At 41.4% G+C, this 14,646-nt stretch overlaps 1 protein-coding gene across 1 annotated transcript; it reads left to right on the top strand.

The window, feature by feature from the left end:
- Positions 1 to 5,211: 5,211 nt before the first annotated feature.
- LOC103127364 (olfactory receptor 2AE1-like) lies at positions 5,212 to 6,150 on the top strand. The gene has a single exon (XM_007538266.1). It carries the CDS (start codon positions 5,212 to 5,214, stop codon positions 6,148 to 6,150), a length of 939 nt encoding a protein of 312 aa, XP_007538328.1.
- Positions 6,151 to 14,646: the final 8,496 nt, after the last annotated feature.

Here is a 14,646-nt window from a genome sequence, read left to right as displayed (position 1 = left end):
CAGCAGTGTAGTAGAGCACAATAAGCTCCTCGGTTGATCTGGAAAAATCTTGAGATTTTTCAAGAGTCCAGACCCCTGACGCTCTTTGACTACTCATAAATGAAGTGGCTTAACTCCAGTTTCCTAACTCTCCTAGGTGTCTAAGCACCAGAGAATACTGTGTTAGTTATTAGTATATTGCTATAGTAAAAAATACCATACACTGGCAGCATTGAATTTTCACAATCTATAGGCTAGGAGTCAAAGATCTAGGTGCTGGGAGGAATGCTAAGAGCTATCATTTTCATTTAATAAAACCATACATAAGACATGCCAATGGAGAGTATTTATAAAGCAAAGAATCACAATAGGTTGCACAATACCATAAGCATGGAGAACAAATAGTAATTGAAAACAGTTTAAAAGTAATTATAAAACAGACACACAGACTAACAGGATATAACTGAGAGTCCAGAAATAACCTACATATACATGGCTATCTAATTTGTGACAAAAATACCAAAAGCATACATTGGAGAAAGAACAGTCTTTTCTTTTCTTTTAGAATTTATTTATTTATTAATGAGAAAGATAGGAGCAGCGAGAAAGAACCAGATGTCACTCTAGTAAATGTGCTGCCAGGGATTGAACTAAGGACCTCATGCTTGAGAGTCCAATGCTTTATCCACTGCACCACCTCCCAGACCATGAAAGAATAGTCTTTTCAATAAATGCTGTTGGGGAAACTTGACAGACCCATGCAAAAGAATGAAATTAAGTCACTAATGTACATCACATAAAAATTAATTCACAATGGATTAAAAACGTGAATGTAAGAGTCAAAAACCATACAATACATAAAAGAAAACATATACAAAAATCTCCTTTGCATCTGGCCTTAATGATGTATTGGGGGGGTGGTAACATACCTGGTTGAGCACACATGTTACAATGCACAAGAACCCAGGTTCAAGCCCCTGGTCCCCACATGCAAGGGGAAAGCTTTGCAACTGGTGAAGCTGTGCTGCAGGTGTCTCTGTTTCCCTCTTTCTATATCATCTACCTCCCTCTCAATTTTTGACTGTCTCTATCCAATAAATAAAGGTAGTAAAAATGTTTTTTAAAGGAATTTAGAAAAAAAGAGATGTATCTGGGGGTCTTACTCCAATAGTAAAGACAACAAAAGCAAAAGCTCAGCAGAGAAGCCTGCCACCAAACACAGTCACGACCTACTGAGTGGGAGAAGACAAAACATACATGCTTACCTGCCAAGATCAGAATATCCACAATGCATGAAGCACTCATATACAGAACTCAACAACAAATAAACAACCCATTTAAAAAAAGTGTCAGTGAGGAGGGTAAGGTAGCAACCCAGATTCAAGCCTGGCTCCCACTGCATTGGAGGAAGTTGTGTTCCTATGGTGTCTTTCACCCTGCCCTTCTATCTTTCTGACTCTGTCATCCTGTTCCAATTTGGAAAAGCTACCTAGAGCACTGGAACACTGAAGCCCTGAAGCCCTGAAGCCCTGGAAATGACAAGACCAAAAAAAAAAAGGCAGTCGATCTGAGTAGATAGTTCTCAAAAACAGTCATACAGGTGGCCAATAGGTAAATGAAATGTCCATCATCACATGCTAGGGAAATGTAAATAAGAATTCCAGTGAGATATCAGAGCTGTTAGAATGACATATCAGGAGCAGAGGAAATAGCACGGTTATGCAAAAGGACAAATTGTCCAGAAACACTCCAATATCAATTCAAATTAATTCCTGCAGACCCTCACCTAGGTTTTCTAAAAGCAAAAGGGAGAGATATAGGGCAGAGGAGGTAGCCAAAGACTCATGTTTGAGGTTCCCTAGTCCCTGGTTCAACTCCTCATGCTACTACACATCAAACTAAGCAGTGCTCTGGCTAAAAAAAAAAAGGAAAATTAAAAGCTATCATGTATTAATAGACTGCAATAGTTAATATTGTTAAACTATAAACACTTTAATATAGTCCAGCTGACCACAGAGATACAGCTAGTACAATGCTGGTTATCAGATATGGGTCTACAGTAAGGGAAATGGTCAGAGAAACAGAAGATAAGGCCTTCCAGTTGTGCAACTAAGGATACAAAAAAAATAATTCAAAAGGATTATCTGCACCCCTATGTCCATAACAGCACTATTCACAATGGCCAAAACATGGAATCAACTTAAATTTCTATCAGCAGCTGACTGGCTAAAGAAACTGTGGGATATCTACTCAACTGACTATCACTTTGCCATTTAAAAATGAGAAAATTGTGCTTTTGAGACAAATGAGTAGAAGTTGAGGTTACTAGACTAAGAAAATAAGGAACTGAAAGACAATTACTAGGTGACTTCATGTATATGAAGAATAAAATAACTAAAGCAAGCAAATCAGGGGAAATGGCCAATAATATGGATCTTTGAGACAGTAAAAATAATGTCAATTACTGAAAGAAGTCGGAGTTTAAGCAGAATGCTACAGGGGTGTTTTGCTTGAGGTAAGGCACAGAACTTTGTACACATATACAAAGCAATGCCCTGAAGTTCCATAGTTTCGCAAATCAATGTTGAACAAATAAATTAAGAGAAATAAAAGGGAATCCATTATTTAAGTTGATAAAATACAGATATTAAACAGTAATAACTGAGAGTCGAGCAGTAGTGCAGCGGGTTAAGTGCACGTGGCACAAAGTGCAAGGACCGGCATAAGGATCCTGGTTCAAGCCCCCCCTCCTCCCAGCTTCCCACCCGTAGGGGAGTCGCTTCATAGGTGGTGAAGCAGGTCTGCAGGTGTCTATCTTTCTCTCCCCCTCTGTCTTCCCCTCCTCTTTCCATTTCTCTCTGTCCTATCCAACAACGACGACATCAATAACAACAACAATAATAACTACAACAACAATGAAAAACAACAAGGGCAACAAAAGGGAAAACAAATAAACATAAAAAAATTTTAAAATAGTAATAATAATAAAAAGTACTGAGTTAAAAAAAACTGCTAACTATATGATGTGCTTGCTAGACATGCTACATTATAGCCACATCACATTAAAGTATATAAATGAAGGCGCCAGGCAGTAGCATAGCGGGTTAAGCGCACATAGCACAAAGCGCAAGGTCCAGCTTAAGGATCCCAGTTAGAGCCCCTGGCTCCCCACTTGCAGGGGGGTCACTTCATAAGCAGTGAAGCAGGTCTGCAGATACCTATCTTTCTCTCCCCCTCTGTCTTCCTCTCAATTTCTCTCTGTCCTATCCAACAATGACAGCAGTAACAACAATAACAACAACAACGACAACAAAAGGGAAAAAGTAGCCTCCATAAGCAGTGGATTCGTAGTGCAGACACCGAGCCCCAGCAATAACCACAGAGGCAAAAAAAAAGTAAAAAAATGAATGAAATTAATATTCTGTATACCTTATAGTTTACACAATGTGGTGTATCAAATTTATTTAAACAAATTTTAAAAAACATTAAAATGACAATTTAAAAGGTAGTAGGCAAGCCACATGTGACTTCAAAATGGAAACCTAGTCAGGTTCTCTTCTAATTGCTTCCTCCATGGATAAATTAGCCTTGGTGAAGATAATCATCCTACTCTCAGAACCACATGCTTAGATATCATTCCCCTGAGTCTTATAAATAAATTCCAAATAAGGCCTAGGGGGTGCTTATCACAACACAAACACAGCCATTCTAATTGGCATCTTGAGGACTGATATCTGAAGAAATTCATGATGGTGGGATTACTGACGCCCTATATTTAGTGACCGCAATTTGATGTAGCTGACTCCACAGAGGATCTAGGGTAGGGTCCATTTCATTACTCTGGTCAGGACAGATCTGTTCTCCCAATGCCTGTTTTCTGCTGAGGAATCACTCATTCATTCAGAAAGGGTGACTCTACACACCAGCTCTAGAGGTATATTCTTATTTTACTAAGTGGGAAGGAGGTGTAAAGCTAAGAAGAGAATGCTTCAAAATAGCATAGAGAGATTCAAAATAGCTGAAATTTCTGAACAGATTTTCCTCTGCTTTGGATTCATGATGATTGGGCTGGCATGAAATAAAGTATCTTACTCAACTAATATTTAGGAAGTTCTTCTTACTCAAACGATGATTCACATTTTGGATAGAGAGGCCGTACAGACAGGGTAAAACAGAGGAAACATATACATGATTTAAAGTTCCACTAAGTAGAGGTTGGAAGTTTAATAGCTCAATCTCTCCTTCTGTGTGCTGATGGAGTTCACTTGGAGCACTGATTGCAAGAGCACCACAGAATCACATCACTGCGGACCTTGGTGGTGTTCTGTGACAGGACAATTAGCGTAAACAGTGATCATGTGGGATAATACCCTCTCTGCCATTCCTCTGGCGAGGGAAGATTGCAGGGTTAGAGCAGGAAGTCTGGTAAGCACCTTAGGAAAGTCTTCTTTGGAGGATCACTTCCAATCTGTGAGTCAGTGTGGACTCAGCCTGCTCTCCTTTTCCTTCCATACTTGTTCTGCCCCAAGTCTCTGCACTGAAAATTGCAGGTGAGTAGCATGAAAATGATTTTTTAGACAGATTTAATTTATTCCATGTGAGAACAGCAAGATTTTAATATGAGAGAAAATATTCAGATCATCATTCCAGTGAGGGCTGAACTAGAATCTTCAGGCATGTAAGTCCTACATTCTGCCAATTGATCTATTTCCCTGGCCATGAGGAAAGATACCTTGTCTTCTGGAATTGTTAGCAATTTCCCCACTCCTTAAGTCAGAAGTTGAAATTTGCTCACTCTAGGGGGAAAGAGTTCTGAAAAATCATACAAAAGTCATTTAGAGAACCACAGAAGTACCCAAATACACTGGAAATTCAGGTCTTTGAAGAGTTTAAAAGATTGTTTCTAATAACCGAGATTGTTATAGAATGAGAAATAGAAAAAAATCTTCAAATATTCAGTTCTAGAATCAAATGGTGCTCATTGTTAAGTATACTGATTTCTTGGTGAGGAAGATAGCATCATGATTATGCAAGCAGATTCTCATGTCTGAAGCTCTGAGGTCCCAGGTTCAATCCTCTGCACAACCATAAACCAGAGCTGAGCAGTGGTTTGGTGGGGGAGAAAGGGGGAGGTATACTGATTTCTGAATGGTAGTACTTCTACAGTCAGTTCATCTCCACATCCTGTTTCCCCAGCCACATCCTGTTTCCCCAGGGACTGAGACAAGGGCCATGTGGCAAAGGAATGAGACCTCTCTGGCTGACTTCATCCTTGAAGGGCTCTTTGATGACTCTCTCACCCATGTCTTTCTCTTCTCTTTGACAATTGTTGTCTTCCTGATTGGAGTGAGTAGCAACATCCTCACTATTCTCCTCGTCTGTGCTGACCCCAGGCTTCACACCCCCATGTACTTCCTGCTCAGCCAGCTCTCCCTCATGGATCTGATGCATGTTACCACCACCATCCCCAAGATGGCGGCCAACCACCTCTCTGGCAGCAAATCCATCTCTTTTGTTGGCTGTGCAATCCAGCACTTCCTCTATTTGTCTGCAGGTAGTGCTGAATGTCTACTTCTTGCTCTTATGTCCTGTGACCGGTATGTAGCTATCTGTCACCCACTGCACTATACTATTCTCATGAACAGAAAGGTGACACTGATGATGGCTGTCATGTCATGGTTGGGAGCATCTACCATCTCACTTATTCACACCACCATCTTAATGCACTTTCCCTTCTGTGGGTCTCGAATGATTCACCATTTCTATTGCGAGTTCCCAGCTGTTGTGAAGTTGGTGTGTGGAAACATCACAGTCTATGAGACCACTGTGTATATAAGCACCATCCTGCTTCTCCTTTTCCCCATCATCCTGGTCTCTACATCCTATGTCTTCATCATTCGTAGTGTCATTCAGATGCGATCTGCTGGGAGTAAGAGGAACGCCTTTGCCACTTGTAGCTCTCACCTCACTGTGGTTTCTCTCTGGTATGGTGCCTCCATCTTCTCATATATGAGGCCCAGGTCCTGGCGCACTCCACTGCAGGACAAAGTTGGTGCTGTGTTCTATAGTATCATAACTCCCACCCTGAATCCTCTGATCTACACTCTCCGGAATAAGGACATAGCCAAGGCTGTGAGGAGAGTATTGTGTAGAGACAGTATCACTCAATGACTGTGATTCTCTTTGTCCTGTAAAAGTAGATTTGGATAAGTTCCTCAATTGATGGATAAACATTCAGTTTTTCTAGGGTTCATGTGCCTTTATGGTCTGGCATCTCAAAACTGAAAGGGGTAACACATAGTTCCAGTATTCTAACTTATCTCATGGAGTGAAGTCTTGTATTTGTCTGAGTCCTTTCAGGCTGCTATAACAAAACTACGAACAGTTAATGTGTAAACAACAAATATGGTTTCCTCAGTTCTGGAGTCCTGGAAGTCTACAAGCAGGGCACAGCGGCCAGTCAGAGCACATTCTTGTATGACTGTCTTCCTCATATGGCAGAAGGAATTGGGAATTCCCTGGAGTCTCTTAAAAGTTATCAGTTTTTTTTTTTTTGGGGGGGTCAGGTGGTAGTGCAGCAGGCTAAGCACACACGGGGCAAAGCACAAGGACTGGCATAAGGATCCCGGTTCGAGCCCCCAGCTCCCCACCTGTAGGGGAGTCACTTCACAAGCAGTGAAGCAGGTCTGCAGGTGTCTTTCTCTCTCCCTCTCTGTCTTCCCATCCTGTCTCAGTTTCTCTCTGTCCTATCAATAACAACAACATCAATAACAACAACAATAATAACCATAACAATGATAAAACAACAAGGGCAATAAAAGGGAAAAAATAGCCTCCAGGAGCAGTGAATTCCTGGTGCAGGCATGAGCCCCAGCAATAACCCTGGAGGCAAAAAAAAAAGGTTTTAAGTTGTATTCATGAGCAAATTGCCTATACATATGATCAAACATGGTTGTGGGAATCAACAAATGATTTTGGAGACATAAACATTATGACTTTATAATAATACACTTTTGAAGTCTCTAGATGGACAACAGTTTGCAATCCATTTAAAGAATACATGTAAAGACACTGATGCTCCAAAAATTAACTAGATAAAGTACACTGTCATTATTTTCAACATATATATCATTCCACTAGAGAATATCTACAAAGTATAAAATCAGAATGTAGTGCTTAAGATCAGAGACATGAAATTAAAGGGTAGTTGAAGTTTGTTTTTTAAAAACTACTTTTCGATTGCTTTAACATGGGTTGTGATATTATAAGTTTTTTTTTTTGCCGCCAGGGTTATTGGTGGGGCTTGGAGGCTGCACTATGAATCCACTGCTCCTGGAGACCATTTTTCCCTTTTATTACCCTTGTTGTTTATCGCTGTTGTTGTTTTTATTATTGTTATTGCCGTCATAGTTGTTGGATAGGACAGAGAGAAATCAAGAGAGGAAGGGAGGATAGAGAAGGCAGAGAAAGACAGACACCTGAAGACCTGCTTCACTGCTTGTGAAGTGACCCCCCCCACAGGTGGGGAGCCAGGGGCTCAAACTAGGATCCTTGAGCTGGTCAATGTCCTTTGCCCCATGTGTGCTCAACCCACTGCACTACCACCCAACCCCCATATTATAAGATTTTTAGAACAGCTTCATGCCCATCCGTGTGTGTGTGTGTGTGTGTGTTTGTGTGTGTGTGCATGCGTGTGTCTGCATCTATTACCAAAGTTTCTGTTCAAGGCTATTTGGAAAGAAAGGCTATGGGAAAATATGAAAACATAAAATATGTTCATAACCCCATAATGCCCTTCAATCCTGTTTTTAGTTATTTCGCAATAAGGAATTATACATTTACATACATAATAAAGACTGTATCATCTCATAACTCTATTAATGCAGGTTTATTTAACAAACCGTCGAGACCTTTGATCCAGGTATTAGTTGACACATTTGGGACCTGCCAGTAAACAAGAGAGTGATTTCTGGAGGCCTAGTGGTGGTGCTCTTGGTAGAGCAGACATGTTATAATGTGCAGAGACCCAGGATCAAATCACTGGTTGCCCCCAGCAGGAGGAAAGTAGTACTGCATGTGTCTCTCTTTCTCCATCTCTTTTCTCTCAATTTCTTTATCTCTATCCAATAAATAAATTAAATATCTTTAAAAGACCATCATTCCTGTCTTTGTGCAACATTCTTTCTGTCACACACTTGTGTGTGCCTCACTCTCTCCAGAGTTCCCTTTAGTCACCTTTTTCTCATCATCTATCATCTACTGAAGCCACTGACCTTGTCATATCCAATTAAATATTTCATTTTTCAAGCCCACTTTTTTAAGGAATCCATGATTGAAAGTCTTAGAATACTTCTATGACTCTAGGGTTTTTTTCACTCCTAATCCTAGAACAGTATCCTTAGCTTTGGAAGAATATTCTACAACACAGGAACAAAGACACATTCTACCAAAACAGCATTGGATCCAAGGAATTTTGTCAAATCTATAAAGAAGAGCTTAAGTTGTCATTCCTCAGACAGCTCAAAAATCAAAGAAAAAAGTATATTTTCAAATACATTTATGAGGGAGTCGGGCTGTGGTGCAGCAGGTAAAGCGCATGAGGCGCAAAGCACCAGGACCGGCATAAGGATCCCGGTTCGAGCCCCCGGCTCCCCACCTGTAGGGGAGTCGCTTCACAAGCAGTGAAGCAGGTCTGCAGGTGTCTGTCTTTCTCTCCCCCTTTCTGTCTTCCCCTCCTCTCTATTTCTCTCTGCCCTATCCAACAACAACATCAATAAACACAACAATGTTAAACAACAAGGGCAACAAAAGGGAAAATAAATAAATATTTTAAAAATTTAAAAAAACAAATACATTTATGAGACCAACACTGATCTGATATCAAAGTCAAACAATCATCATACACACACATGTAAGCACATTAGTATTTCTAATAAGCATAGATGCAAAAACTCCCATCAAAATACCAGCATATGGAATTCAGCAATATATTGAAAAGATTATATGACAGGGCCAGATATGATTTGCTGTGGGGTTACAAGGATGCTTTAGCACAATCACTACTAAATCGAGGTGATACACTATGTCAATAAGAGAGAGGAAAGACTAAAGCCATGTGATTATATCAATAGATGCTACAAGTGCATTTGACAGAATTGAACAACCATTTATGACCCCAAAAATCTTAGTAATGACAGCAAGATAGCCTGCAGTAGTCTACTGAAGACCACAGATAACAAACCTGCAGCTAGTATTATACTCAGTGTTAAAATCAGGAACAAGTGGTTGTCCATTCTCCCCACTTTTTCTAAGTTAATACTAGAGGGCTCAGCCAGAACAATTAGAAAAGAATAAAGACGGGGTCCAGAGTGGGAAAAGAATGAAACCATCACTGTTGGTTCCATTAAAGTTATTAGACTCTAATAAGAGGCTATGATGGATAGAAATAATGAGCACAGTACAGTAGCTGGTGGCAAAGCAATTATACAAAAATCTTTTGCATCCTTACATGCAAATACCAAAGTAGAAGAGGAGGAAATCCCATCATAATCCCATCCAGTAGAATTAATGATTCAGGAATAAGTTTAACAAAGAAGGTGAAGGGCTGGAGAGCTAGCATAATGGTTCTGCAAAAAGACTTTCATGCCTGAGGCACCAAAAGTCCCAGGTTACCAAAGTACTCTGGTAAAGTAAATAAAGAAAACACAGAAGGCATTGGGAGATAGAAAGACACGCTATGGGGAGTCCGGAGGTAGCTCAGCTAACCTAGGTTAGGTGGGTTAAGTGCACATGGCGAGGTGGCGCGAAGTGCAAGGACCAGCCTAAGGATCCCGGCTCCCCACCTGCAGGGGAGTTGCTTCACAAGTGGGGAAGCAGGTCTGCAGGTGTCTATCTTTCTCTCCCCCTCTCTGTCTTCCCCTCCTCTCTCCATTTTTCTCTGTCCTATCCAACGACATCAACAACAACAGCAATAATAACTACAACAACAATAAAAAGACAACAAGGGCAACAAAAGGGAAAATAAATATAAAAAAAAATTTTAAAAGAAAGACATGATATGTACATAAATGTGATGAATTAATATATTCAACATCTGGGAAGACGTCACAGAACTGTGGAACTAGACCTAGTAATCTTGTGATCCTGTAAGCCATTATTAAATCACTAATAAAAATAAATTTAAATACATATAGTCAACTTTTTAATGGCGTTGGTTCTACCACTGATTCATTTTTATAGGAGAATTGTTGTTAAAATTTCGGAAGCTCTTGCCGGGCGGGCTAGCTTCACGGCGGGTAACAGAGACGCGGAGACAACAGCTGGGCAGGGAAGCTGTATTTCTTTATTCAGGAACAACGATTCATAAACTAAGACAAACTAATCACCAAACAGAACTCTGCTGTCTCTTTGCGGCGGCGCAAGTACTCTCTCTTACTCTGGAACTCTGCAACTCTGCAACTCTCGAACTCAGAACTCAGGAACTCTGTCTAACTCAGGAACTCAGGAACTCTGGCTAACTCTGGCACTCTCAAACTCAGGAACCCTCTCCCTTACTCTCGAACTCATGAACTCAGGAACCCTCCCTCAGGGTTCCTTGGGGCGGGGCCAAGCAGGCCCGTGAAATTAATTGGACTGATCCAATTCTCTTGGTTTGGGGAGGGCTAGAACAAACCAATGTAACGCATACGACAGAGAATCATTTAAATCTCTTTTTTTTTTTGAGCAAAGCACTACTCAGCTCTTAGGGTGATGCTGAGAATCAAATCTGGGACCTTTGGTGCCTCAGGCAAGAAAGTCTTTTTTGCATAACCAGTCTGCCTTCCCCAGAGCCAAACCCATGCCATTTAAATTTCAACGAAGTCAACAAGAATAATTTGAGATTATCCTAGTATAACAAATAAACACTGAAAAGCTGGACAAAATAATGCAGTTTTCTGCCCAGCACTGACTTTTCATAAATCTCTCCCTATAAAGATGCTTTTTCAGACCTCATGAAGGCTGTTGCTACAAGGGCAAACAAAAACCAGTTCACACTTCTGGCACGAGGACCTTGACCCCAGAGTCAACAGTCCTCGGATAATCTGCATCTGATCATGAAGCTCACCACCCTGGGGTACCTAGGTTTCTCCATCTTTTTTTTTAATTGGAGGGATTAATGATTTACAGTCCACAGTAAATACAGTTGTTGGTACATGTCTAAAATTTCTATTTTCTGCAAAACACCCTTAATCCCCAGGTCCTCCTCCACCATCTTGCTCTAGGACCTGGGCCCACTCCCGCACTCCCTCCCCAGAGTCTTTTACTTTGTTAACAAAACCCAGTCCAAGTTCTGCTGTTTCCCCTTCTGTTCTTATTTCTCCACTTCTGTCCATGCGTGAGATCGTCCCATATTCACCCTTCTCTCTCTGGATGGCCTCACTTCCCATGATGCCTTCAAGCTGCTGCAGCACAATCTGTAACAGCCCAAACCTGGAAGCCACCCAGCTGTGCAGCTTTTCCAACGTGCAGTAGTGCCCAGATGGGGGTCACAGTCCCCAGCACACTGGAGGGTCAGTTCAGTCTGGACGCCTGTCTGTCTCGCAACTCCCCTCCCCACCCCCACATCCCCAGCTCTGTCCCCCCCAGGCCCCACTGACCTACCGGCCAGGGGTCCCCGCGTGGGGCACTGCCAGGCCGCCCCTCAAACCCTGACCCCTGACCACTGGGGTGTCCCCTGAGACCCCCCTCACGCGGCCCCTCAGCCTGCCCCTCACCTGTCTGGCGTCTGGCGATGGGAGAGCTGGATTCCAGCGGAAGCGGCGTCCAGAGTCCGGACAAGCCGAACTGGCCACGCGACAGGCGTAGCCACCTCCATCTTTCGCCAGCTCAACCAAGTCTCGCGAGATTTGCCACATACAGGAGGCGAGACAGCCTCCTCGCCTGACTCCTCTAAACTAAGTGACTTTGTTCTTTGTTTTGTTTCTTTTACACAGAGCCCTGCTCAGCTCTGGTTCAGGCGGTGCTGGGGATTGAGCCTGGGCCCTCTGAGCCTCAGGCAGGAGAGGCTTTTTGCAGAAGAATTTTGCTGTCTCTCCAGCCCTACAATGAAATCCTTAAAGAAATGGAACAAAAATAGTGGGTCGGAGGGCTGCCAACCTGGAAGAAGGTACATGTAGGACCCAGGCTCAATCTCCAGTACCCACCTGCAGGGTGAAACTTAGTGAGCTGTGGAGCAGGGATGCAGGTGCCTCTCTCTCTCTCAATTTTTTTATTATCTTTATTTATTGGATAGCGACAGGCAGAAATCGAGAGGGAAGGGGATGATAGAAAGACAGAGAGACACCTGCAGCCCTGTTTCACCACTAGCAAAGCTTTTCCCCTGCAGGTGGGGACTGAGGACTCGTACCTGGGTCCTTGCACACTGTAACATGTGTGTTCAACCAGGTGGGCCACCACTAGGCCCCTCTTTCTCCATTTCTATCTCCTCCTTTCCTTTCAATTTCTCTCTGTCTCCTCAGGGAAAAAAAAGGGGGGGTGGAATGTCCATCAGGAGCAATGGATTTGTTGTGCAGTCAACCAGCCCCAGCCATAATCTTAGTGGCCATGGAAATAAACAAGTAATAAGGCTTGTGCAATTTTAGGAATGACCCTCAAATAGTTTAAACGATCCTGAGCCAGTAATGGGTGATTTCAAGTTCTACTTCAACTACTGATATATTACAAAGTCACAGTAAAACTGCATGCTCCTGGATTTAAAAGGAACACACAGACTGATGGGACAGAACCAAAAGCCCAGAAATATGCCCATACATTTGTCAATATTGAATTTATGGCACAGGAGCCATGGCCACACAATAAAGAAGGAAAATCCCCTCTACACATAGTGTTAGGAAAATTGCACAGCTCCATACAAAAAAGTAGAACTGGAGCACTAGCTAACCTCATAAAAGATTCAAAATGGACTAAAGACCAAGATGTAAGACCTGAAACTATAAAACATATTGATAACATAGGATATAGGCCTTTGGGGTATCTTTGGAGACTAGACTTGTTCAAACACCTCTGGAGATGATAAATAATTGGTGGGAGAGCAAGATAGCTCACCTGGACAGTGCATATTCCTTGTCTTGTACATAACCAGGTTCCTACCTGACTCCTACCACATTGAGGAAGTATCCACCCTGTTATTTCTCCCTCCCCCCATCTCTGTCTCTTTCTGCCACTCTATTTCTATCTGAAAAGTACACTTGGAACAGTAAAAGCTCAGCAAGTAAAAAAAGAAACATTATAATTAGGACATGTTAAATGGAAGAGCTTTTGTACAGAAAATAGAATGAGAAGGAAACCTATTGAATGGGAGAAGATATTTTGCCACAATATATGTGATAATGGGCTAATACTGAAGGGATATAAAGAACTCTTATCACTGAACAACGAACAAACCACCTACTTCTGAACTAGGCAGATAATATAAATAGGCACCATTCCAAGGAGTACATATAGATTAAGTACATATATATTAAGGTGCTTATCCACATTGGGGTCATATAGAAAATGCAACTCAAGACCACAATGAGATGCCTTCTTACTCCTTGGCATACATTTAGGTGTTCATCAATCTTTGTCAAACAAAATAATACATTCTGTAAAGGTCATTGGCACCATAGCTAGAAAACTGTATTCTAGCAGGTAAAAGAGCCCAGTGACAACTTTGGGGAGAAGGTAACGAAAATGGTGGCATGTTGAACCTATTCTGGGAATAAACATGGCTAACTCAGTGGAATAACACAATTTAGCATATGAGTTGAACTACACAAACAATAACTCAACATATCCTTAGAATGGAGGAGAATAACAAGGCAGGAGAATCAGATGGTAGAAAGTAGGAAGGGTAATTACGGACAAATCATGTTCATATGTATTTAAATCTTTTCACAGATTAATGTATATTAATCTTTTATTTGGAATATGTCCAACAACTAGAGTTGGAAATGCTATTGTTAATTGCCTGTCTTTACTCCTTGGGAAGTAAACATCAGGTCCTTCTAGTTCCTTCTCAGATGATATTCCCAAAAGAATTATGAGAAATGAGCCTAAATACTTGACTTCCAAGATGAAAACCTGATAAAGGTACACAAGATTTGCTCCTCTCCATGATTAAGTGGGCCTCAGAGAAGACATTCTCATGCTATCCTCAGTCACACTCACAAAAATATCTCATTCCCCTAACCCCTGTCAAAGTCAAGCAAAGCCCTTTGGGAATGCTTATCTCAAAGCTCACAGCACGTCTAATTGGCATCTTGAGGACTGGATTCCACAAGAAATACAGAGTGTGTCCTCTGGGTTAAAATCCCTTATGCTACATATTTAACGTCCACAATTTGCCAGCGATAACACTGTGCTCCTCTGAGTTACAGGCTGTGTCATTTCTCATAGATTGTTCATGATTAGCTCATGTCAGGACAGATCTGTCCTCATTCTAAGCTCTGTGATTCCTGCTAAGTAAGCATTCACACAGGCAGGAAAGACTATATACTAAATTCAATAGCTCTGGAACCAAATTCTTACATTACTAGAAATGGTACTTTTTTTTCTTGATAACTCTTATTAATTATAATCATTTTACTAAATTCTTGTTTTAATAAAAGGAGGGAAATGAATGAATTCCTTGGGTAGCAAAAATATAAA

Source organism: Erinaceus europaeus, chromosome 15 (assembly GCF_950295315.1).
Source record: "Erinaceus europaeus chromosome 15, mEriEur2.1, whole genome shotgun sequence".
Taxonomy (NCBI): Eukaryota; Metazoa; Chordata; class Mammalia; order Eulipotyphla; family Erinaceidae; genus Erinaceus; species Erinaceus europaeus.
Note: the sequence above shows the minus strand (reverse complement) of the source record. Positions and strands in the feature narration are given on the sequence as shown.